The 26326-nt window shown below is 37.3% G+C and overlaps 2 protein-coding genes and 1 non-coding gene across 7 annotated transcripts; 2 read left to right on the top strand and 1 right to left on the bottom strand.

Moving 5' to 3' along the window:
• Positions 1 to 1378: 1378 nt before the first annotated feature.
• Actrt3 (actin related protein T3) lies at positions 1379 to 3209 on the bottom strand. Its single transcript, XM_076868481.2, has 2 exons — positions 2925 to 3209; positions 1379 to 2429 (listed from the first exon to the last, which is right to left on the bottom strand). The coding sequence occupies exons 1-2, from the start codon at positions 3122 to 3124 to the stop codon at positions 1511 to 1513; spliced, it is 1119 nt and encodes a 372-aa protein (XP_076724596.1). The 5' UTR covers positions 3125 to 3209; the 3' UTR covers positions 1379 to 1510.
• Positions 3210 to 4665: 1456 nt separating this feature from the next.
• Positions 4666 to 4738, top strand: Trnav-aac (transfer RNA valine (anticodon AAC)). Its single transcript has one exon. It is a non-coding gene; the product is annotated as a tRNA-Val (tRNA).
• Positions 4739 to 5848: 1110 nt separating this feature from the next.
• Mynn (myoneurin) lies at positions 5849 to 20037 on the top strand. 5 transcript variants are annotated; one of them, XM_076868242.2, is made up of 8 exons: positions 5849 to 6516; positions 7469 to 7765; positions 12160 to 12950; positions 14624 to 14783; positions 16444 to 16622; positions 17488 to 17571; positions 18664 to 18750; positions 19676 to 20037. In XM_076868242.2, the coding sequence occupies exons 2-8, from the start codon at positions 7500 to 7502 to the stop codon at positions 19936 to 19938; spliced, it is 1830 nt and encodes a 609-aa protein (XP_076724357.1). In that variant the 5' UTR covers positions 5849 to 6516; positions 7469 to 7499; the 3' UTR covers positions 19939 to 20037. The 5 variants fall into 5 exon arrangements, with proteins under 5 accessions (XP_076724357.1, XP_076724359.1, XP_076724356.1 ...); XM_076868241.2 differs by having other exon boundaries at positions 6115 to 6516; positions 7695 to 7765; XM_076868244.2 differs by lacking the exon at positions 17488 to 17571.
• Positions 20038 to 26326: the final 6289 nt, after the last annotated feature.

The raw sequence follows: 26326 nt of genomic DNA, 5'->3' as shown, positions 1-26326 counted from the left end.
TTATGCAGTTGGTAGCTGGCAGAGTCTGCACCTAAACCCACACATTTTGCCCCTAAATTCATGGAATTGGAAAGGCACTCCATTAGGTATAAATTCTCATTGTCTTTCAAGCCTAGCCCCAAATCAAATCTATTGGAAAGTCTTCCTTGAGCTCTCAACTAGTATTGGATCCTTAGAGCATTTTATACTTCTCATGGGACACTAAATCACTTTTTACCATGTATTGTTATAATTTAGGTATAAATGAATTCTGTCTGTTCTACGAGGTTGTCAGAGTTTGTTGTTTAAGAGATGAGGTCTTAGAGCTGGGATTGTGGCTCAGTGGTAGAATGCTTGCCTAGCACGTGTGAGGCACTGGCTTCAATTATCAGCATCATATACACATAAGTAAAATAAAAAAGTTCATCAACAATACACAAATTTTTTTAAAGTGGGGGGATGAGGTCTCACTATGTTGCCCAGGCTGGCTCTCGACTCCTGGGCTCAAGCAATCTTCCTGCCTCAGCCTCCTGAGAACCTAGGACTATTAGTTCATGCCACTGTACTCAGTCTCATCATCTTAAGGACAGAATCTGATTCCTGATTTAGCATTTATTACACTTGGCAAATTACACCTTTCACAAATCATATGCTAAAAACTTTGAATTATGTGTCAATACTTTCACCATTCTTTCAGCTACCCAGGTCATTTCAGAACTTCTTTTCCCTTTCATATCTAACTTGATACCTAGTCTTGTCAGTTTTTCATAATTTTATTCTTTTTAATTCCTATTGCTCTTAATCTTGAGTAAAAGGGATGACTACTTTTTATAACTTACCAAATGAGATCACTGAATCTCTAGGGCCTTCCCAGTCTAATTTATTTTCCAAACTACTCCCACATTCACTTTAACATAATTCCCTTATGTCTACTACTTTTAAATCTTTGCCTAAAAGTCACTTAAAACCTTTAAGTCTTTGCCTTAATTTACTTTCCTAGTCATAGCTCTCACTCTGATCCCTATGAGCTCTTCATTTTAAGAAACCTGTCTATTATACATGCCTTGAATATGCTTTGTTCACATCCAGGATGCTCACCTGGATATCTGCCCACTCACCACTGTAACATCTATCTAATACCACCCCATCCATGATGTTATACCTCTGTTATGAAGACTTTCCTCACCAGAGCAACCTTCTTTCCCTAAACTTCAGCAAAACTTAAACCTAATCACTCATCTGACACATAGCACATTGTACCACCTATTGGTCTCGTGCCGAGGGAAACATAGGCTCCTCAAGGTCAAGAATAGTTTTTCCTATAGCATTTATCTTGATTCTACTCAATAAGTATCAATTTTTCCATCCTTATCACCATTTTTATTTTTCCATCCTTATCACTGTTATAGAAATGCAACAGATATGAACATCCCAATAATTGAAATATTTTCTGTTCTCCCAGAAACATAATATCCAAAGTTTTCTGCCACAAATACTCAAAACATTTTCTTCTGACCATTTTATCTGTATTTTAGAAGCATCTTTGGTGTACTATGTTGTGTCCAACTTCTTTAAATTCTGCAGCAGTGATCCACATGTCCCGAAAAGCAGACAGGGATGCAAGAATAGACCCTCCCATCCACACTGATATTTTCCTTTCAGGGGGAACTGTAACCTGCACTGAGGTGTTAGGAGGTGCCACCTTTGCTATATCCTTAATTAGCCGCTTGTCTAAACCAGGGAAAGAGGTTGATCCCCCAGCAAGGATAATATTGGAGAAGAAGGAATTCCTCAGATCCACATCACATTTCATTATACTGCTGAAGCACATCTTGTCAATTCCAGGGGCATCGAGGTTCATGAGACACGGAGAGAAGAGGGCCTCTGGACAACGAAAGAGCTGGTCATGGAGCTTGAGGATCTTCCCATCAGGTAGTTGGTAAACTTTCTCTATGCACTCAGGTTTCTTGGCCCTTTCCTCTTCATAGTCTGTTGCCACATAACAAGAGGTTTCCTTAATGCTTTCAACAGTCTTTTTGTCTGTAGTACTAAGCAGCATGATGCCATGGTCCTTCAGTAGCATCATGAGGTAGTTGGTAAGGTCAAAGCCTGCCAGATCTAGCTGTTTTACACCATGAGGCAGACAATAACCCTCAAAGATGGGTACACATTGAGTAACCCCAGCACCTGAATTCAGCACCAAGCCAGTAGTGAAGCCAGCGGCAAAGAGAGCCAGCACAGCCTGGATGGACATATAGAAGGCAGGAACACCCAGATGTTCAAAAAATACTTCAGTGGTTTTTTGCCTGTTGGCCAGTGGATTCAGTGCTGACTCTGTAATCAAGACTGGGCCATCACAGGGCTTTAGTTTCAGGTTAGAGTCATAGATATGCTTCCACATAATCTCCATGTCCCCCCAGGAAGTAATGACACCACGCTCCACAGGATAGCTGTAGGGAGAGCAATAAGATAAATGGTAGGTTTTAATTTTCCCAGTTTCTGCTTTCTTCAGACTTCGACTAGTCCCTATATTATCGGTATCCCTTTCTAGGCAGTAATTGCTACAGCCTCTCAGAGGAGGTAACTGTCAGCAGAAGCAGCTGTTGCAGTTATACGACTGTAATTTAAAAAAACTGGAAAATCCCCAAATTATAGTATAACTTAAGTAGTTATACTATTTAGTTATTTGAAGATTAAACTCCAAATGACAAACAGCACCATAAATTATGTAACACCATTAAAGGAACTTGTATATTGTGAGCTATAGCTTTATTTACACGTTTGAATACGTTTGTGTAGATACAGAGAACAAATAAAAGCCTTTAGATGTTCGGTACCCTGGGTCTCAGGCTGAGGCTTTCCGGTATTCACTTCTTTCTCTCACCGTAGCCCGCCCCCCCTCGCTAGGCTCGCGGCCCGCCCAGCCCGCGGGGAGGAGGGAGTACCTGATCGACAGCGAATGTCTCCTTTCCTGCACCTGGTCGCCCAGCCACAGCTCCAGAGCGCCGTCGGCCGCCAAGTTCTGACATTTGTCGCGGCCGACAATGTTCGGGTAGACAAAGTCCGGTTCCCGGTTCCCGGCCAGGCCGGCCTTGATCACTCCCGAGCCGTTGTCGATCACCACTGGTAGCTGGTAGCAGTTCATGCCGCCGCCGCCGTCGCCGCCTGCTGTCCCTGGCCGCGCCTTCTTTGGGCTCTGCCAGGCCAGCGGCCTGGAACGCCGCGTCACAGAGGCCCTGCACCGCGCAGTCCTGTCGGAGCCCCGCGGCTGCGGGCCGCGGGTCCGGAGCGCGCCAAGCCCACGGACCGGTTCCCGCGGTGAGCCCCGCGGTGCAGCCTGCGACTGCCACTCCTCCGCTTCCTGGAATCGCGGAATAGCAATACTAGGAAAACCCCCAAAGATAGCAAATCTACCCCTTCACAGGTGCATTTCTCAACACTCTGAAAAACCACAAAAACAGATTGTTCCCCAAAGTCCTAGAATTCTACTTAACGCGTGTGCGTTTTAGAGTCCGCGGGAAGCTCTGGAAGGCGCCCTGGAAACTGGGAAAGTTGTCGCAGCATGGGAGGCACTGTCCTGTATCTGAAAGGCTCAACTTTTAGGAAAAGAAAATTGCCGAGTTTTAGACACTTTATTGTTTCTGTGCACTGGGCAATGCTCCCTTGAATTTCTTGCCTGGGATTTCTAAAAATGTACGCAATTAAAACAAATTATCCAGCGGGTTGCGGATGCGGTCGCCTGAAGTTCCTTTTCGGAGCCTGAGGAGGAGGATCGCAGAAGTTCGAAACCAGCCTGAGCAAATTAGCAAGGCCCTGTCAATAAAAAGGGCTGGGGGTGTAGTTCAGTGATAGAGCGCCCGTGGGTCCAATCTCTACAGTGTTCCCCTCCAAAAACCAAACAACAAAACACCTCCTCCTCCTTTTTTTTTTTTTTTTTTTTTTTTTTGGTTTGGTTTAAATAGCAATGTCTTCGCATTTTATCCCTCGGTTTTTGGAAGCTTGGTCTTTTTCTTGATTTTTAGGCATAAGCGTGTGTCTGCCTCTTTGTAGTTTAAGTGAGGTTCATAGGCAGGTCATATGGAGAAAAAAAGTACATTGCGTATTCAAAAACAAAGTACTTGGTGTCTGGTTTGGCACACCCTTTAGGGAATTTTAAAACAAGTACACAAATGAGAAACTCTGGTTGGTCTTCAGGAGCGCTAAAAGGAAATTAAAACGTTATTTACACGTTCTTCCACGAGGCCCAAAGGTTTGCTTTGTCGCTGGCTGACTAAGAGCATTGCGGGTCGGAGGAGCGACCCGTTGCGGGCTTTGGAACCTGGGTATCCGCTCAGGGATCGCATTCCCAAAAAGAAAGCCCCAGGACGTGTCCGGGATTCTGAACAGCTTGACGCGCTGGAAGGGTGGGGATGGGTTTTTAAGTGTGCCCAAAGAACTGGCAATTAGCGGGTGCCTGGGTTTTACAGCGGTACCGGGAGCTCTGCAAGAAAATCAACTCAAATTCGAACTTTCGAAATACTTTGAGTACTGTTCAATTGAAAATGTGATTTAATTTTCTGGGTGATTGTTATTTTATATATACATATTGTTGTCCATTAAATATTAAAACAATTTCCTTTCCTTTAGGTCAAACTGCATGTTGCCACACAGACATCAGGGACTTTGAGGAAACCTCCCAGCAACTCGGTTTCCGTAGTGTAGTGGTTATCACGTTCGCCTAACACGCGAAAGGTCCCCGGTTCGAAACCGGGCGGAAACAGCAGCCAGCTTAGGTTTTTTTTCTTTAAAAAAAAAAAAAAAATCAGTAACAAACCAAAGATGATAATTAACTATCCACTTTTTCCATGCATGTGATTTTAATAACAACTCTGCAGAACTTTTGAGAATCTGAACTTCTCAGTTTGGCGTTATTTGATTCATTCACCAAATGTTTTACTAGGAGATTTGCCACGTGAAAGAACTTCCCCAGATTCTAAAAAATTGAATTTGTACTATATATAGTGTCATATTAAGTTTATAATTATTTCTCAATAAATTATGGAAAATGGTTCTGACCCCTTCCTAATGGAATCAAGAAAAAAGATATAATTAAGACAGAACCAGTCTTAAGATTTTTTTTTTCCTTACATAACGGCTGTGGTTTTATTCACAAATTTGATTCATACAAGAGGAAATCCATAGAGCAGGAAGAAGCTAGTAGAAAAAATCTCACGGAAAGAAGAGGAAATAATTCAAGTTGAGATTAACCTTCAAAATAAAGTCATAGGTTAAATTCCTTAAAGTCTTTTTATTGGTGGGGGTATTGGGGACTGAATCCAGGGATGCTTAACCACCGAGCCACATCCCCAGCTCTTTTTAAAAATTTTGAGGCAGGGTCTCACCTAGTTGCTAAGGGCCTCGCTAAATTGCCGAGGCTGGCTTTGACCTCAGATCCTCCTGCGTTAGCCTTCCAAGCCGCTGTGATTACAGGCATGCATAACAGCGAGGGCTGACACAGAATTTTTTTTTAAAAAATCTTTTATTAGTTATTGATGGACCTTTATTTATTTGATTACACATAGTGCTGAGAATTGAACCCAGTGCCTCACACATGCGAGGCAAGCACTGTACCACAAGATAAAATATTTAAGTTGTAGTTTTGAGATTCATGATGTCCACAGGTAATAGGAAAAAATCCACCCAAACACATCAGTAAGGCTCATTTTATTGTTTGATACTTCTGTATATTGCAGACATAATTGATAGCCTTTTCCCTAACTGTACTAACCCCAAACTCGAAGTAAATAATTGTATTAAAATTACTCGGGTCTAGACATTGGAAAACCTTTTCCGGTATAAAGCCCACCTTCCTCTGATGCTGCGCATGCCCAGTGTGTTCTACTGCTTTGGTTTGCTTTCGTGCGTATCAGACTTCTTTCACCAGGTAAGGCATCTTGGAAACAGAGCTATAGTTGGCTGGCACAAACAAAACCCAGGGGGTCCCAAGAGACTTCGGGTACGTAAAAGGGAAGGGGGTGCTCGCCCTCTGCGTTAACAGCCCCCACGGCCGAGAGCCAGAGTACATAAAGCAGCAGTTTCCACTGGCTGGGCCGGGAGGGAGGATGACGGGAGAAGACAAGCAACTACAAGCCCCAGCATGCAGTGCGCAGCGTGGTCTCCCGAGAGACTGGCGGTGCAGGCTGCCCGGCCTCGGTCCAGAGTCGGGCTGACCGATACAGGCTGACTGTCGGCCAGAGAGCTCAGCATGAGGAAGAAGGGTGCGGCACTGTGCACCAGCCTTTAGGTCTCGCATCCCCGGTGCCTGCTGTTTCGGGGACGCCTGGCATGCTGGGGAGTCAGGGTTCTACGGGCCAGCTTGTCGGCCTTGGCCTGTGTGGGACCTCCACGGCACTAGAGCCTCCCGAGTTACCACGGGACTACGGAGCCGGATGTGACGCTGCCGTGGAGGAAGAAGGGAGAGGCGGAGCGTGGCGCGGTGACGTCCTCCCAAGATGGCGGAGAGACAGTGAAGAAACTGTTCCCCCTGGGTGGCCGTCGGTGAGTGCCCACTTCACCCTAGACCCCCGTCACTGCTCTCTCCAGACCCTGGGCCATGGGAGGGCAGGCTTCTTGGAGTTCTAGCGCTCGTCGGGGCGAAGGTGGAATGCTGTGCGAAGCAGCCCCCGTGGTGGCCTTGGCCCGTCTCAGCTGTGGGATTTCGCGGGAGTGGGAACCGGGCGGAGGGCAGGGCAGTGGAGGCCGAGGAAGAACCGGCTTCGGTTGTCACTCTCAGAAGCTGCCAGGCGGGAGGGAGTAGGAGGGGAGGGGTGTGGCCTCCTGGGGCGAGTGACAGAACCTTTGACAACCCTTGGCCCTATGCATTCCCCGCCCCTCGGGCACGCGCCTCGCGCTTTGGAGAAACTGCACCGTGTAAGCTAACAGGTTTTGGTGATTTGAGGGGAATTTTTTTAAAAAGTATTTTTCTTCCCATCTGTCCCAAGGAGTTGTTTCTTGATAGTTTGTGATTTTTTTCCCGTTAACCATTTACTGAGTGAAAGTTTGAGGGTTCAACTGATGTAAAACCTTGAAATTGTGCGGGTTTTTATTTTTATTTTTTGCAGTTTGTGCAGTATTTTCATTCACGTTCATCACAGTCATTTGTTGTTATGTGTAAGGATTGTGTTAGTGTCCAAGGCAAAACAAAATCATTTATCAGGTTTTTTTTTTTTTTTCCTTTTTGTTGCTGGGATTGAATCCGGGTCGTTTTACCACTGGCTGACATCCCCAGTCCTTTTTCATTTTTTATTTTGGGTCTCATTAAGTTGCCCTAGCTGTCCTCTAACTGCCTCTCAGCATTTTTAACTGGACAGGTTTGATAAAGTCTTTTCAGAGGAGATAAAATAAGACCTTTTTTTCTTTAAATTTTGTCCTCTGTCCCTTCTCCCCTCAAATGAGTGAACCTTTGATGAAAATTTGTGGTTATTGATTACTTTTTTCCTTTGTCTTTTAGATCAAGGGTAAAATCCCATTCTGATATCAAAATGCAGTATTCACACCACTGTGAGCACCTTTTAGAGAGACTGAACAAACAACGGGAAGCAGGTTTTCTTTGTGACTGCACCATAGTGATTGGGGAATTCCAGTTTAAAGCCCATAGGAATGTGCTTGCTTCCTTTAGTGAGTATTTTGGTGCAATCTACAGAAGCACTTCTGAAAACAATGTTTTTCTTGATCAGAGTCAGGTGAAAGCTGATGGATTTCAGAAATTGTTGGAGTTTATATACACAGGAACTTTAAATCTTGACAGGTAAAGTACACATTTTATTTTCAATTATAAAAGCTGCTCAGTAGTCTTTAGAGCTCAAGTCATTTGTATTTTTTCTATTTGGTCTCTTCATTCATTCTTCAAATGTTTATGCACACAATGTTTTTCTTTTAATAAAGAAGTCAGTGTCACTGACTTGGGATTAACAAGTATTTGATAAGCACAAAAAACAAAAATTTAGCATATTTGTCAACCACAACAAAGGCTGTGATTTCAGCTTTGTAAATGCAAAATTTAAACAGTAAATTCCAGTTTCCCTTTGCTTTTTGATCTTTATATCCTTCTGTTGTTCTTTCTCCCTTCTTCCATCTCCTACTTCTTAAGGTATCTGGAGTATAGATGGGGGAAGAAGGAAGAACTTCTGGGCTCATACAGTAGTGCTTCCATTGCCAACCATAAATAGCAGTGTGCAGGATAGCTTCCTGATCCTGATTCGGGAAAATTGCTTTGCTGGAGCCTAGATGGCAGTAACTCTGTTATCTCTTAACATTAACCCACCGTATTAATGCTTAAATCAGGTTGGTGCTAGCATGCTTCTCTAAAATGCTTACTGCTGTCACTGCATATACCAATAGGTTCTGAGGGACCTGACAACATAGGTACTGTGTGTCTTCTCTACATAATGAACCAGATAATTAAAATCAATAGCAATACATTTAGTAGTAGGAGGAGAAAAGGGGGAGAAGATAAAGCAAAGAGAAACTGATGATATTATTGCTGTTTTCCTACTGCTACCACTTGTGAAAGTGGTAGAAGAATATAAGTAGACTATTCTCCGTTTCCCCCCCAATCTCTTGATAATCCTGGGGATTGAACCCAGGGCCTAAGACATGCTAGGCAAGAACTCTACCACTGAGCCACATCCCCAGGCTTAGTCAAGACTATTCATAATCTTCTGACATAGATTTATGGGCTTTAGAATGAGATTTTGCCAGCCAATCAGTGTCTCCTTGACCAAGTTGTAACTTCCCTGGGCTTCAATTTCCCCATCTGTAAAAATGAGAAATAACTACTTTGATATTGTTGTGAAGATCACATGAGAATTTACTTGAAGCCCCAATAAACATTAGTTTATTCTAATAACGAATAACATTAATTTCTTTTTTCTTCTATACTCCCCACCCACATTCTGATTCCACATTTTTCAGAGAAAAATTAGAAAGAAAAAAGGAAATACCTGAAATTTTGCCACCCACTAATAACCACTATAACTTTTTAATATATATTTATTCTTTTCCTGAAGGTCTGTATAGATATTTACATGTACACATTAAGTAAAATTCTTCCCTTTTATATTGCAGTTTATTATGGAACTATACTTCTTTAAAAAGTAAGAATCAAGATGCTGCTTCATCCTTTTGAAAAGGAAACTTTTCATGCTGTTTTGGAATTATTTTAAATTTTGGTAAAATGGAATTTTTAAGTGAATCAGTTCTGTTTGATTAAAGGAGCAAAACAGTGTCATAGATTAATCTCACATAATAAATTACTTAAATTTGCTAAATAGTTGATTGTGCAGGTACCTCTGATCTAAGATTTTAGAATACTAGATAGAAAATAACCACATACCAGTGATTTTTGGTTGACCTTTAACTTAATGGTTTCTTTTTCTTGGTTAACTATGCAGGAAAAGATCTTAACTTGATTTGAACTCACTGCAGAGCATCTTTCTTTGTACCTTCATGCAAAGAAGCAATGTGAAGAAGAGCCAGGAGTTTTGTTCAGTCTTTTTTCGATGCCTATCTTTCCTGGTGAGCTGGGGAACTAATTGTTTGAGCCCAGCCAGGAGTGTAAGAGAAGATTTATACCAAAATAGAAATAACTGAATAAAATTTAGTTATTAAGAAAAAAGACATGGTGGTATGTAGTACCTGTAATCTCAGATTACAAGGCTGAGGCATCAGGATCCAAGTTTGATATCCTGACTCAAACAAAAAAGGGCTGGGACATATGGTTTAGTGGAAGATTGTCCCTGGGTTCAATCCCTAGTGCCAGAAACAAACAAAACCTAAACAGAGTAATAGAAAATCAAGTGGGCTCAGGAGCCAAATTGTCTTGGTCAAATCTTGGAATCTTAGTTCTAACACTCTGTAATCTTGGACAAGTTACATAGTTTCTTTGGAACTCTGACTTTTCTTTTCCTTTTTTTCCTTTCTTTCACTAGTGCTGGGGATTGAACCCAGTGCCTCATGCATGTTAGACAAGCGCTCTACCACTAACCTATACCCTAGCCCCTAATTTTTCATTTGTATGTACAATGAGAATTATAAAAGATTTCATAGGCACCTTCTGAGGATTAAGTGAACCAATTCTGTAAAGTATTTGGCCATATACCTGGCAATAAGTAATTAGATGACCTTCAATGATTAAAAAATGATAGAAGTCTGGATGTTGTAATTTCGTGTTTGTAAACAAAAGCAAAAGATCAGTTATTGAAATAAACAAATGCTGACTGGCTCTCTTAACTGTTGCTGAGATTATAGACTATGAAATAAACAAATAGTTTGTATAAATCACTGTTTCAGTATTGAACAATTAATGTGTCTTAATGCTAGTTTTATAGGCCTTTAAGGCTACCTCACCTGGTTGTTTGGTTCATTTTATGCAACACAGAGCATATTAATTTAAGACCACAAGATCTGTTTTAGTTAAGTATAATAAGTGGTACAGGAAGTTTGATTTTTATCCTAGTAGTGTCTCTCATTAATTGTACTTTTAGTAACACATTATAAAGTCAATAAAAATGCTGAAAGATGTTTTTAGATACTGATAATGCTGTATACCCATAAGAAAAAAATTGGATAAAAAGTGAATATAATTATATTTGGGGCATTTGTGCTATTTTGCAAGTAGAGAATTAACATGATTACAAAGAGTCATTATATATTTTAAAATTATAGCAATGGCCAATAAGAAAAGAATATCTTAGGTAATATTTTCTTATCTAGGGGAAAGACTGAGACTATACCAAAAATTTATTTGTAATCTGTTTAAGAATGTGGGATGGATTTTCTGAGAGAATAAAATATTCTAAGCTGGAAGTTAGGTTTACAAATTAGCCTGAAAATCTACTTAATCTGTAATGAACTGAAAAATGATTATTTGCAATAAAACACAAATTTTTAAAAGACTTTTTTAATGCTAGATTGAATAAGAGAAAACAAGGCAGGTTTAATTGGAAGATGATGAGAAATAGGTAGAGATTTGCAGGTACTGTAGAATGCTTGTAGATATCCTAGAGGTTCATGATGTTATTTTTTTAATTAAAATTAAAATTTTAGTCCTAAAAGTAATAATATTACCAGCACTATATTAGTATTATTAGCTACAATTAAAATTAGAACTTATCTTAGAGGACCAAATAATTTAGGAGAGAAATGACAAGTAAGGAAAGTTATTTGAAGGTGGTCTGTTTGTGTCTATACTCAGTATGACCTTTTGGTCATATTTTTAGTATTGATAACACAAACTTTCTTAATTTTATAGCTAGAAAATTGGAGTTTCCAAAGGTGCAGACTCACCCAAATTAATTTGTTAGTACTACCAGCCAAATCTAATGATTTTTCTCTATATTGTAAACTTGTGGTAGGCAGGGACTATTTGATATTTCTTAATATCTCTCTCAGTATCACTCATGTTAGATGCTCAGTATTAATTAGAATGCTGAACAGAGTGACTTGTCTTTCTATATAACTCTAACATGACAAACTGTAAAGCCAACTTAGATTCTGAGTATCACCAAAAGTGTGGGAAAGTTGCTAGAGGGAGCTTAATGCATTCTAAAACATTGTTCTTCTCGGCTATGATCCATAGACCTGAAGAATTGACATCACCAGGGAATATATTAGAAATGTAGAATGTCAGGCTCTGTAAAGACTTCCTGAATTTGAACCTTTATTTAACACAATTCCTGGGTGAGTCACATACACAGTGAAGTTTTAGAAGCAGTTAAAAGTCTCCCAGAGGAGCAGGGCAGACTAGTTGAAGACAAGTTTCATTAGACTCTTCCTGTTGCCAATTAAGAAAAGTTGGGTTGCTATCTGAAGAGACTTCAGAATGAATGAGAGGAAGCAGGGAGTTGCCAACAACTATTTTTGTTTCCACGGATTTTTAAAAGCAACCAGATAATTAAACATTGTTTTCCTATAGTGGTCCACCTGCAGCTGTAGCCATTATTTTCCATCTTTTCATATTTTGTAAAATTGAAGATCTTTGCCTAAACATTATTTTGAATGAATTAAATTGTGTAAATTTGTTGTTAAGTTATACCTTTTTCAGTATTCTGTTTCATTTGGTCTTTAAAATATGTGTAGCTCTGTTTCAAAAACAGTTTTTCTTTGATCAGAATATTGTCATTTAGCCTTGTTTCCTTACAGTTGGAATGTTAAAGAAATTCATCAGGCTGCTGATTATCTCAAAGTGGAAGAGGTAGTAACTAAATGTAAAATAAAGATGGAAGATTTTGCTTTTATTGCTAATCCGTCTTCTACGGAGATATCTAGTATCACCGGAAACATTGAATTGAATCAACAGACTTGTCTTCTTACTCTTCGAGATTATAACAATCGGGAAAAGTCAGAAGTATCTACAGATTTAGTTCAGGCAAATTCTAAACGAGGAGCCTTAGCAAAGAAGTCTTCTCAAACTAAAAAGAAGAAAAAAACTTTCAACTCCCAGAAAACAGGGCAGAATAAAACAGTGCAATATCCCAGTGACATTTTAGAGAATACATCTGTTGAATTATTTCTAGATGCAAATAAGTTGTCCACACCTGTAGTCGAACAAGTTGCACAGACAAACAGTTCAGAACTCGAGTTAACATCAGTTGTGGAGAATACTTTTCCTGCACAAGATATTGTACAAACTGTTAGAGTGAAACGGAAGCGTGGAAAATCACAGCCAAATTGTGCTCTGAAAGAACACTCTATGTCTAATATAGCCAGTATCAAGAGTCCTTATGAGCTGGAGAACTCTGGGGAAGAGCTGGATCAGAGGTATTCCAAGGCCAAGCCAACATGTAACACATGTGGGAAAGTGTTTTCTGAAGCCAGCAGCTTGAGAAGGCACATGAGAATACACAAAGGAGTGAAACCTTATGTTTGCCACTTGTGTGGAAAGGCGTTTACCCAGTGTAATCAGCTGAAAACGCATGTAAGAACTCATACAGGTAAGACTGGTTGACTATGGGAATATTCAACTCTTTGTTTTTTTTTTTTTGTTGTTGGATTGTTGTTTGTGTGTGTGTGTGTGTGTGTGGTTTTTTGTTTTTGTTTTGGTACTGGCAATTGAAATCATAGGTGCTTTACCATTGAGCTACATCCCCAGTCCTTTTTCATTGTTTATGACAGGGTTTTGCTAAGTTCATGAGATTGGCCTTAAACTTGTGATCCTCTTGCCTCAGCCTCCTATTCACTGTATAGTGTGCTACTGCACCAGGATGACTTTTTTTTTTAATACTATAGCTACAAGGATTTGGGTGGGGGATGCTGGGCAATGAACCCAGAACCTTTAACATTCTAAGGATACAGCCTACCACTGAAATATCTATACCCTGACCTAAAATAGTATTTTTATAGGCAGCATGTTAGCATACAGTATTTTCCACTTATGATCAAAATTTGCCATGTTCTTTTATTCATAGAAGTATTTAGCAATGTTAAACTGTTGGAAAGCTATTTGTAATTATAAGCAAGTATTTAATGGTTGTTTTATTGTAATTGACATTTTAAATCCTAAGGTGCTAGTTCCTTATTCCCTTTTTTCTCAAACATAAACGTGGTCCTAGCTTGCTGAGTATTCAACAGAGACAGGATTACAGCTGGTAAGAGAAAATATAATCTTAACTTAAGCCAATTTTCACATATTACCAACCACTCATATTATGTGCTCCTTTGTTGACTTCTGAACATGTTTATTAGAATCATATATACAGGGGCTGGGGTTGTGGCTCAGCAGTAGAGAACTTGCCTATCACGGGCGAGGCCCTGGGTTCAATCCTCAGCACCATATAAAAAAAACCAATTAATTAATTAAAGATATTGTATCCAACTACAACTAAAAAAAGAAAAAAAAAAGAATCATGAATACATTCTTAGATGGGCACAGTGGTGCATGTCTATAATCCCTGCTGCTTGGAAGGCTGAGACATGAGGATCACAAGTTCAAAGCCAGCCTCAGCAATGGCAAGGCACTTAGCAACTCAGTGAGACCCTGTCCCTAAATAAATACAAAATAGCAAAATAGGGCTGGGTATGTGGCTCAGTGGTTGAGTACCCCTGAGTTCAATCCCGGGTGCAGAAGGGAAAAAAAAAAAAAGAATTATATATACACTCTTTCCTCAGTTTCTACCTTTACCTTATTTTGCTTGTTCTATTTCTGGTGGCAAAGTATGAGCACCATTGGTACACTTACATTTATGCTTTTTTTATATACAATATATATTTCTCTTATTAATCACCTTTCACTATTATGAATTATAATGAGAAACATTAATTTCTTTTATTCTACCAATATTTTCAATAGTCTGGAAAGAGGTCCTCTTTACTTTTTTTTTTTTTTTTTTTTTGAGAGAGAGAGAGAGAAAGAGAGAGAATTTTAATATTTATTTTTTAGTTTTCGGCGGACACAACATCTTTGTTTTGTATGTGGTGCTGAGGATCGAACCCGGTCCGCATGCATCCCAGGCGAGCGCGCTATCGCTTCAGCCACATCCCCAGCCCAGCAGTTAACATTTTCTAAATACCAAAACTAGTACTGTTGATGAACACTTTTGAAAACTTAAATGACTTTAGCAATTAAAACAGAATTTTTCCTTCTTAACATATTTATTTGCTCCTTCAGGTGAGAGGCCATACAAATGTGAATTATGTGATAAAGGATTTGCTCAGAAATGCCAGCTAGTCTTCCATAGTCGCATGCATCATGGTGAGGAAAAACCCTATAAATGTGATGCGTGCAATTTACAATTTGCAACTTCTAGCAATCTCAAGATTCATGCAAGGTAATACAAACAAAAAATGACTTGTTTGTTAATCACCATAATCTTATGAATATACTGCTATATTAAAATTCAGGACAGTAGTGGTTCCAGCCTTCAGTATTCTTAGCACAATCCAGAAAATGTGGTAGTTGAAGGGTAATAAGAAGGGGTAAAAACTAGGAAATAAGGTCAGGGTGATATGGTGATTGGATGGTATAGTTCCCCCCAACCCCATAAGCCATTGCAGAGCTTTACCTCTTGAGATTGAGAAACAAGTGATATGACTTGCATTTTAAGAGGATCATTCAGGCTGCTGTAGTAGGAAAAGACTGTAGGATTGCAAGAGTGGAAGCAGGGTGACCAGTTAGGAATCTGTTCATAAAATTCAAGTGAAGGGATTATGACTTAGGACAGGGTCATAATAGGCAAGGGGATGGGTACCAGACATTTTAGAAATAGAACTAACAGAATTTGTTGACAGCTTGGATACAGGATCTGTAAGAAGAGTCAAAGGTGATTTCAAGGTTTGGGGCCTGAGGATCTGAAAGGATGGAGCTGACGTTAATGGAGGAGGGTTATAGAGAGAGCTGTTTAAGAAGGAGTTCAAGAGTCTAGAAGTACAGTTCTGAACATTTTAAATTTGAAATGACTACTACACATCTGACAAGAGATGTGCCATAGACAATTAGTTATCTAAGTCTGGAGCTTAGGAGACAAATTCGGTAGTCATCAGTCTGTGGTCACCAAGAGAATGAATGTGGATAGAAAAAGGTGGGAAGACTAAATCCTGAAGTACTCTAGGGAGCTCTTAGATCTGGGATATGTGCAAAAACCAGCAGAGGTAGTCAATAGAAAAGAAGGGCCAGTGTAAAAGGAAAATGGGCTGCCCTGGTATTCAAATGAAGACAATTATTCCAGAAGGGCATAATCACCTCCTAAATTCTGGTGATAGGGAGATGAAGATTTAAGAATTTACTTGAATTTAGTGAAAAGGAAGGTAAGCAATTCTCATAACAAAAGCCTTGTTAGCAGAGGTTAGTAGAGAAGGAAGTGAGTAGAGAAGAAATGGAAATAAAAGTTTTAGAGACTCAAATTTTTGGTAAAAGGGAACAGATAAATGGAGGAATAAGCTGGGTCAGGTTTGTTTTTGTTTTAAGAGGGAAGACATACTGTTTGTATGCTGTGATCCAGTGGCAGGGATGGATGGTATAGGATGGGGTATATTGTAGGAGTGATGCCGTTGAGTAGGATCTCAAGTACTGTACAAATAGTTTCTCTGGATTCAGATGAACTGTCATCCTCATATTTGTTTCCAGAAGGAAAACAAAACAATATAGGAGGCAAGATGCCAGCTGGGAGCAAGGATGGATGAGGATGTGCTGGTGACTTGAGGAAGGAATTTTGACAAATGAGTGAACGGACCAATAAAAATAATTGCAGTATTAGGAACTCACTGGCAACCATGTAAAGATGATAGCAAAACTTCCTGGCTCTCAGAACTAATGTTTTAATAATTTTATTTAACATTTAATTTTGGCAGTGTTTTACATTGAAACAACTATTGATTTTAATTTGAAATAAAATACTCTGTGAAATATTATTTGCAAAATGACTGCTGTATAGTTTTACCTCTAAATTGTTTTACTTAACAGAATACAATTGTATATTTATTTACCAACAGGAAGCATAGTGGAGAGAAGCCATATGTTTGTGATAGATGTGGACAGAGATTTGCCCAGGCCAGCACTCTGACCTATCATGTCCGTAGGCATACTGGAGAAAAGCCATATGTGTGTGACACCTGTGGGAAGGCATTTGCTGTCTCTAGTTCTCTTATCACTCATTCTCGAAAACATACAGGTAAGAGTTTAACACAGAGATTACCTAAAATAAGGAAAGTTGTACATAAAAGAAAAAGGGGAATTGGCCCTTTATAGAAGGAAGATTATAGATTTTATAGTTAGATAACTGTTCATACTTCTTGAAGCTATTGTGATTTTCACCTAAATATTAGATATAAAATCTGACACATTTTCTAGAATAATACAGGTGGATGAAATTTTTTATCATGTAACACACATTAAAATCAGTGAGGTAATTTTGATACTTACATAAACTTGAATTAAGACATGTTTTATAACTTTAGAAAACATCCTAAGCCTCTTGAGAATTTATTTCCTTTGGGTAAATTGTGGAGGGAAGTTAAGAGGTAGGAATAGGTTTAGGTGGTGCAGAATTTAAACTTCTTAAGACTTTTCTTACACAGACATTCTGAGATTTGTAACTTAAACAGATAATGCAGCATATTATCAGTCTTGAAGCATACTATTGATTTGAGTCTCATTTTTTGGTAAGGTATGTTTTAAAAGAGAATCGTCCTTAAGTGCTTTATTCTCCTTGAATAATATAATAGATGCAAGATCTAAAATATGGATTCATGAATTTACATAATCTTAATCACCTAAAAATCTACTTGCCCAGTTCATCTCTACCAGAAGGGACATTTTTAGGAATAAAGTTTCAGTATATGAAAAGTATCAGGTTATAAGAACAGTATAAAATGATTATTAATAATTCATATAAGTTGGATCACTGAAAATACCTCTAAAATACAACATAGGTTTTAATTTAAATATTTTAGAAAGCTTACTTTAGATTATTTGTAATTGAAAAATATTATGTTGGTTATAGTACACCACTTCGCTATCTTTTATTTTCCATCTAGGTGAAAAACCATACATATGTGGTATTTGTGGGAAAAGTTTTATTTCCTCAGGAGAGCTCAACAAACACTTTCGATCCCATACAGGTCTGTGTTTAGGGAGAACGTATTATTTTTTGTTCTCTCTTAATTTCTTTTAATGTAAACCTTGGCTTTTAAACCATTATGAACTATATGGTATCTAGTCATAATTTACCTATAACAATATTTTAATGTATGAATATCAACATTTTAATTGCATTTTTTTGTTTAAAATATGACTTAAATTTGGTCAGGAATTTTAAAGATTTTCCAAGAAATATGCCAGAAATCAATAGGATTTGAATTAAATCACACAAATGTACCAAGAAACAAAAAGGAATCAATAATATTAAGAACATATCAGATTTGCTTATTAAACTGTTTCTGTATGCAAGATTTAGGAATAAATTTAAACATTGAAATTTTTATTGTAAAAAGTAGTACAAAAGCATATAAAGAAAATATTTAAAACAAAGGAAATACCACTTTTAAAGTATACTATTTTAAAGGATTCTTCCTCATAATTCCTAAGTAGATTAGTGTGAATATCTAGTAGAGATTTAATAAATTTATTGGCAACTTCTGTATTCTCATGTTTCTTGGTTTATAGTGTGAAGCACTGAATCGCTCTTATTTCAAAAGAATTACAGAGCTGGGGATGTGGCTCAGGGATAGAGTACTTGCTTAATGTGTGCAAGGCCCTGGATTCTATCCCCAGAACCACAAAAAAGGGAAAAAAGAGAATTATAATATTGTACCCTATTGTCATTATTTAAGAATTTTCTAATTTATAAGCTGAGAGCAGAAACCATAATTACATTGTTTTCTCTAGCTCTTTTAGCCAGGGTCTGGCATAAATTGACACTCAATAAGTACCTAAATGATAGAAGTAAAAGAGTAGGTTACTTTCTGGTTTGTAAACAAATTTCAGATAATGAAAAAAAATACTCAAATTTTTCTGAAATAGGGATATACTATGAAGTACAGGAATGCCTATGTGTATAGAATTTCTCATTTCAGTATATTATAACCAAGCGATTAAAATGGTAGATTAAAACCAAATTTAAAAAGTATAATGATTTTTGCCTTATATTCATAAATATTGATGTTTTTGTCTCAACAGCTTTGTGAATATTAAAGTTTTAACTTGCTTTTTAGGAGAAAGACCATTTATCTGTGAATTATGTGGAAATTCTTACACAGATATTAAAAATTTAAAGAAGCACAAAACAAAAGTCCATTCTGGTAAGTACTTGTATATTTAAAAAATTTGTTGTTCTCCCATTGCTGCGTTTCGTTAAAATGTTGAGTGTACATTTTAACAGCTTAAATTAGATATCAGTTCTTAAAAACTAAGACCAGAAATCTAATAAATAAATGGAAAATGTAGGACATAATAGATATAAAAGTGATATAGTTTTTCTGGGGTATTAGGAAAGTTCTAATTTTAGGGATTTTAGGAATGAAGAGAGTTCAAAGAATGGACATGGGTAGGGGAGGGTTCTTTCTAGGCCAGCCTCAGCAGCCTAGTGAGATCCATCTCAAAATAAAAAGGGTTGGGGGTGTATGTGACTGTGGTAGAACTTTCCTAGGTTCAAACCCCCAGTATCGCTAAAGAAATAAACAATACAAAACAAGAAAAAAAAAAAAAAAAGGTAGTAGAAAGTTTTCCCCCTGAGTAAAGCAGAATTTCTGACCTCTTAATATAAATGAAAGTGCCATTGTCTGAACTTGAGTTCACAGAATAATAAAACACTCAAATTTTTTATTTTCCAGTATTTAGAAGGTACTGGAGTAAAATTTGAGGAATTTACAGCCTAGTTGAAGATTCAAGGCATACCTAGGTAGACTGTTATATAGCAGTGAGAGAGAGATGCCACAAGGCAGTATGTGAAACTTTACAAATGTATAATGAAGTAAATGGAAAAAAAGTTTGTTCTTATCTAGAATAACTAGTTCCATTTTTATAATGGAGTTGGTGCTTAAACTTAGCCTTGAGACCCAGATGGAGTATGTATAAATAAGGCAGGTATATCAGTAAAAGAGAAAATGCTAACATAAAGCTTCGAAGGTTTAGTGCAGTTCTGGGACCAGTAAGTAGATTTGTGTAGTTCAGGCATTTGGGGTTTTTTAAAAAAGATTGTGTGAATTTTTTCCCCGTCGATTTCAGGTACAGATAAAACTCTGGATCCCAATATGGAGGATCATACTTTGAGTGAACAAGATTCAATACAAAAAAGTCCTTTGTCAGAAACTATGGATGTGAAGCCTTCTGATATGACTCTACCATTAAGTCTTCCCCTTGGGACTGAGGATCACCACATGCTTCTGCCTGTCACAGATAATCAGTCTCCTACATCAGATACATTGTTGAGGTCAACTGTGAATGGATATTCAGAACCACAGTTGATTTTTTTACAACAATTGTACTGACTTTGTGAGGAATGTGGAATTGCTAAGACATCTGTGGTAGTAAGCATAAACATCTCTGGTAAGGTGCATATATTCATATTAAATTCTCATTCATTTGAATTGTGACCATTCTTTTCATTCACCGAAGTAAAAGCACCTGATGCTGCATTCATAACTGCAGTGCTTGTTTTGTTTGGGGGCTTTTATGTCTAGACTATATACACAGCTTTTTAAGGAATGAATTAATTCTATGGTAGCACTATCTTGGGTGGGTGGATTCGTTTTATTATTTTTTAAGTTAGAGCCTCCTTAATTCCATTTTTATTTGAATTTTAGAGTTGCCTTCATTTATTGAAGTAGAATCTGTCAGTTTGTAGTGCTTCTGTTTTGGCCTGTGGGATTTTCTAATCTTCCCCTGCCCCATTCCTGCTCAAAATTTAAACAAAATCCATGCTAGTATCAGTCCTAAAGTGTTGTAAGCTCCATAGATCAAACCATAAACTATGGTGGAAAAATTTTTCATATTTCCACCTGTGAAAATTTAGTTACTGAGTAAGAGCTGTGCTGTTTTTATAATTATATGTTCCATTAGAGGTAACTTCTCTAATGAAACCAAAAGAATTGTTTTTTCTTAAAAACTAGGAAACTGTAAAAATTTTTGTCATTTAGAACACAATATTCTGGGTTCTAAACCAATGATCAGTTGAGTCGGTGTTTTTGATTTATTGGAGACTATATTTTCAAAATGTATTTTAAATAGACATTTGGTGTTTTTAACAGTTTTGAAATTTGATTCAGTTTATATCTTATTGAGTTTTTGGATTGGAAATGAGGAATATATACTGAGTTTTGAAAATTTTTGATAAGCCTCTCATGACTATTATACACTTTTTAAAACAAATATTCTAAAAAGAATTTTCTGGACACAAATAGTGTAAACTAGAAATCACTTTGCTTCTAAATTTGATACATTATATTGCATAAAGATTCAAGAAATTCGCCTAGCAAACTTGAGGCACTGGCTGTCCACAGCACTTCAAAAAAGGAAAAGAAGAAATCAACTTCAATTACAGTTAACATTTTGGGTTATCAAAAGTTCAGTTTATCAAACATTTTATATAAGCTTTGTGTTCTTAAATTTTCTAAGTTGAATCACAATTTTGGGTTGTTGTCATGGTTTTATATTGTTTCTTTATCTTCCAAGAGAAAAATCAGTATTTATCCTCATATTTGCTACCACTCTTTTCCATCTCACTTTTCCCACATATTAATTTATTTCACCCTTGATCTTTGAACATTAAATTATTATTGTTTCACAAAGTCATTTCCCATAATGCTGATAGAACATCATAGTGACATAATTTCTCATTTCTTCCATGCATTAATTGTGGCTTATTTGTTTTTGAGTTTTAAACTACACATATAATAAAGTTAATGTGTTCATTCATCTTGATTTCTTTAATCACAATTTTATTTATTTGGGGTCCAAGTCATAGGAACATATTGAAGAATGTAATAAAAACAGTGAATTTTGTAGACTCAGAGATTTTCACCATTTCCCAGCACACACAATTTATTTTCACAATAAATTGCCACCAGTGGAAATGACTTAATTAAATAGAGTATAAAATGCTACATTTGTATAATGCAAATTTAATGTTTGGTCATTTAGTTAAAAAAAATCTAATTATGCATGTGTATTAAGTTAACGTACTGGGTTTAAATAAAATCTATAAAGTTTAATGTTAAGCTAATTTGTTTTAGCTTAAGTTCAGTAGGAAATTTGAATGTGAAGAAATTTTAAAAAATTAAAACACTCAAGCCTCTTTAAGAGGTTTGCCAAAATGGAAAGATTAGTTTAATCTATATCTTCATTAATCCAAACTTCTAATGGATAAAATTTCTTTTTAAAAAATGACTATGGCCATGGCATAATTCTGTGAGGGCAAGAATGGTCAAATTTCTTCAAATATAATGATAATTAGTATTTTGCCTTTGCATAAATTAGCCTACAAAGTTATTATTTTTAGTATTATTCAGTAAAATTGGAGTGACTGGGGTTGTGCTTTTTTTAAAATCACATCTGCTTTGCTAAAATAATTTTACTTTAATATTGCTTGAGTCATTGTTATCTTCTCCTTTTCACTAATTATAGACCAAGAGAGCTTGAAGACAGTATCCCTTATAATTTTACTGTTTATCATAATATGCTTGTATTTTAGTTTGTCTGGTAATCATGATAACACATGAATCATTTAATTAACTCCTTTAAATATATTTGTTAAGCAATGCAGGAAAGATTTAATTATAAGTCAAGTATTGTAGAATTTTTTGAAAGTCTGTCTTTAGAATGTTGAATATCTTTCTGAGAAACTATTATTTTCTAAATGAATTAATTTTATATTAGATTCCTACTGTATTGCTAGGTTTTAAACTTTATAAAAGGAAATCATAGATCATTTATAAATGATTTTTTTACTATTTTTAAATGGTATTTGTTTTATGTTTAATTTCACAGGATAATTTTGGTAGACACACTTTAGAAAACTTTTTTTCCCCCAAAGTCAGAGCTTCTATCACTTCCATTATAGTAGTATTTATCATCTTTTCTCTATAATTATTCATCTTTTCTCTATATTCTAATCCTATAGAAATTGTGCACATGAAAGTGGTTAAAATAGACGTAAGGGCTGGGGATGTGGCTCAAGCGGTAGTGCGCTCACCTGGCATTCGCGGGGCGCTGTGTTCGATCCTCAGCACCACATAAAAATAAAATAAAGATGTTGTGTCCACCGAAAAACTAAAAAATAAATATTAAAAATTCTCTCTCAAAAAAAAAAAAATAGAAGTGTACAGGTACTAATTTAAAGAAATATCCTGGACTAATAGCTCTAACTTTTTTTTGGGGGGGGGGTACTAGGAATTGAACTCAAGGGTACTGGACCACTGAGCCACATCCCCAACCCTATTTTGTATTTTATTTAGATACAGGGTCTCACTGAGTTACATAGCACCTTGCCATTGCTGAGGCTGGCTTTTGATTCTCCTGTCTCAGCCTGCTGAGCCACTGGGATTACAGGCATGCTTTTCTGCGCCTGTAACATTTTAATTCATAATCAGAAATGAATTTAAGAAAGAGCAATATCCAGGCCCACTTCACCTTAGACTTAATAAATCAGACAAATCTCCAGGAAATATATACATGCTGAAAAGCTCCACAAGTGATATATACCAAATGCTGGGAACTATTATCCTAAACATTTCTTGGTTTTCTACCTTTGGAAAGCAGTTAAAAGAAGCTCTTGAATATAATTTTCCATCTTTTAGGGGACTTTGAGTTGCCATTTCTTAGCTAGAAACACCATCATGTAAAAAGGAGTCATATTAAAATAAGAAATTTAAATTCTAGGGCTGGGTTTGTTGCTCAGTGGTAGAGCACTTGCCTAGCATGTGCAAGGCCCTGGGTTCGATCCTCAGCACCACATAAAAATAAAATAAAGATACTGTGTCCAACTACAAAAAATAAATATTAAAAAAAAAGAAATTTAAATTCTAAATTTTCACCCACTGTTTTTGAATAATAATTGAAAATTAGTTATTGGAGCAGTAATTTCTTGACACCATGATATAATCTACTCTTCTGTCCTCTGCAACCCCTGCTCCCATTCATTCAAGTAAAGTTTGATATATTTAAGAAAGTAGGTAATTACAGTGTTAACATAGTAACTTTTCGGAACTAGCGTATTTAATTTTGAGAAGGGGATAGTAAACACTGGAGGTGAACATCCTCTGATTTGGATAAAATATCTGGCTAGTATTTCAAATGCTGGAACAAATACAGAATGTGTGAAGATAAAAAATTAATCAGATAAACTCTACCCTTAAGTATAATCATGGAAAAAGCCAGCCTTAGTATAACTAGCAGTAAAATAAGCCAGAATGTTGAGTGTTATGGTAACAGAAGGCAAGAAAGGAAATGTTAAGCAGTAAGTGGGAGTTAAATAGAGAAAGGGCCTTTGCCCACCTGGATAAACAAACAAGAAATGGCTGAAGGGAGGAAGTGGCACGAAGCTGACTGAGGAGTGAACTAGGAAGAATGGAGAAGTATTAAATGAATAGATACAGGAGTGAGAGAAATGTCCAGCATTGTACCCACACTGACTTACCTGAAATAGTCCTCTACCAATGTCTGATAAAGCAGAGGCAGATAGCCAGCTTTATAACCCATGATCTCACCCAACAACCCCAGTTGACTTCTGGAGCTGCATTTGTAACACGATTCTATACTTGTGACCCCCATCTACTGGACACCTTAAGAAACAGTTCCTGGACCAGACACCTGGGCAGACTCTTTCTCAAGAATTTGAGCCATAAAATTTAGACTGTCAAGAAATAATATATGTTTGGGGAGCCAAGAGACTGCTCCAGAGAGGAAGGAGTGGCCCTGGTTTTGGGCTTTGCAATCCCATGCCTGAGGAGGGGTCACAACAGTGCTTCATTTCCTCCACTGGATGCCAGTGATTTTGACAGATGTGTCCTTGCATTAAATCCCCTTTTTCTCAAATGGGCTTTAGAGTATCTGTTCCTTGGAGTCAGTCAACCCTAAGTTGGACTCTTGATTTTGAATACTTGGTGATTGAGAAGATGGTGATATCATCAACTGTGAAAGAAACATAAGGAGTAGGTCTGGAAGGTGATCTTGGATATATATTTGATTCCTACTGGGATAGGCATGTGAAAATGTCTGGCAATAGTTGGAAATCAAGCCTAGGAATTGTTAAATCTAGAAATGTAGATCTTGCAGCTCTGTATGAGGCCAACAATAATTTATTGAAATGATGAAGGAAGCCTGGGAGATGATATGGGAGAATAAAAGATGAGGACCAAAAATTGAGGGAAATATATATAAAGTACGTGCAAAGACAGAAAAGGAGGTGAAAATAACAGAAAAACAGGAAGATATCCAGAGTTGTGCAAGTTTCTCAAATGGGACTTTACAGTGATCACAAGGTAGAATGCAAATCAAAGACATAATTGGGTTAGGGAATTGAAGCATGATTATTATTTGAGAAGGCAGCTGCAGTGTAATACAGTAGGAGCCAGATGGATACTATTTGAGAAGTAGATATTAAGACATAATGAATGAATAGTACTGGAGAAATTTGAAAGTGACAATGTGTAAAGAACATTATTTGAAAGTGTATACTACTTTATTCCGTTTTGCTTTCAAATCTGAAAGGAGGAGTATAATATGATCTGTGACTATGTAATAAGCTATATTTAAACTGGATCTTTTTGTAGTAACAGGAATTAAACCAAGAGCGCTCCACCATCTCCAACACTTTTAAAATTTATTTTTAATTTTATATTTTTATTTTGAGACAGACTAAACTGCTGAGTCATTGGGATTACAGGTGTGTACCACTATGCTTAGCTAAGCTGAGTCTGATAGCTGCCAGGCTTGGTGGTGCATGCCTGTAATCCCAGGGATGCTGGAGGCTAAGGCAAGAGGATCCAAGTTCAAGGTAGATCTCAGCAATTTAGTGAGATCTTAAGCAACTTAGCAAGATCCTGTATCAAGATAAAAAAGGACCAGGGATGTAGCTAAGTTAAAGTCTAAAGGAAATTATGAGTAAGCTGAGAAAGGCAATCTGTAAAGGAAGAAATGAAGTTTGGGGAGCCAAGAGTTAAATTCCCAGTCACTGCCCCCCCCCCCCCCGCCAAAAAAAAAGGATAATTGCTAAGAGGAAAATGGGAGAAAGTTATACAATATGGTTGCAGATTTACTCATTATGATTAAGATGTGCAGAGGGGATGGAGTTTTCTTACAGAATTGATATAACCTTCTTAAACCCTACCTATTTTCTATTTCCATAGAAAATTAACTTTGATCTTAGCCAGTTAAAAACTTTATACTCTGATATAAAGGAGATATAAAATATAATAACTTACGGTATCTAAAGTAATCCTTAATCTGCTAGGAAATGCTATCTGGCTTCTGCCTTTTGTCTCTCAAATTGTGTCCAGATGTATGGAGAGGGTTTACATGACATAATGGCATTAGTGTGAGGGATCTTGAGCTCTTCCATTCTCTGGGCATCCTACTGGCCTCTGATATAGTTAAGCAGTGGCTTATAAAAATATATGATCAAGTCTTTCCTAACTTGGTCAGAGCCTGGTGGTTCTTGGCTGAACTGGCCTCACCTCCGTTCTCTTGGGTGTGGAGAAATCTCTAAGGCTCTGCCACCTGCAGTTCTGTCTCAACCACTCTAATGTAGGTCAGGCTGCAGGTTTATCACTTGCCATTCCACAGTAGGCTCAGGAGAGCCCCGTTGCTTCCCCTTTAGTTATCTTATAAATCTCCCTCTCCAAAAATATAGGAACTTGTGGGTCCATTCCATACCATACA

The sequence above is a fragment of the Callospermophilus lateralis genome, chromosome 10 (assembly GCF_048772815.1).
Source record: "Callospermophilus lateralis isolate mCalLat2 chromosome 10, mCalLat2.hap1, whole genome shotgun sequence".
Classification (NCBI taxonomy): domain Eukaryota; kingdom Metazoa; phylum Chordata; class Mammalia; order Rodentia; family Sciuridae; genus Callospermophilus; species Callospermophilus lateralis.
Note: the sequence above shows the minus strand (reverse complement) of the source record. Positions and strands in the feature narration are given on the sequence as shown.

Excerpts from the sequence above, each read along its gene's own strand:
- Mynn (XM_076868241.2), top strand. The coding sequence starts at position 6,304 with ATGCTGGGGAGTCAGGGTTCTACGGGCCAGCTTGTCGGCCTTGGCCTG. Across the intron at positions 6,517-7,694 it reads TTCCCCCTGGGTGGCCGTCG|AGTCAGGTGAAAGCTGATGG; the intron begins GTGAGTGCCCAC and ends TTTCTTGATCAG. Across the intron at positions 7,766-12,159 it reads GGAACTTTAAATCTTGACAG|TTGGAATGTTAAAGAAATTC; the intron begins GTAAAGTACACA and ends GTTTCCTTACAG.
- Actrt3 (XM_076868481.2), bottom strand. The coding sequence starts at position 3,124 with ATGAACTGCTACCAGCTACCAGTGGTGATCGACAACGGCTCGGGAGTG. Across the intron at positions 2,430-2,924 it reads AGACATTCGCTGTCGATCAG|CTATCCTGTGGAGCGTGGTG; the intron begins GTACTCCCTCCT and ends CTCTCCCTACAG.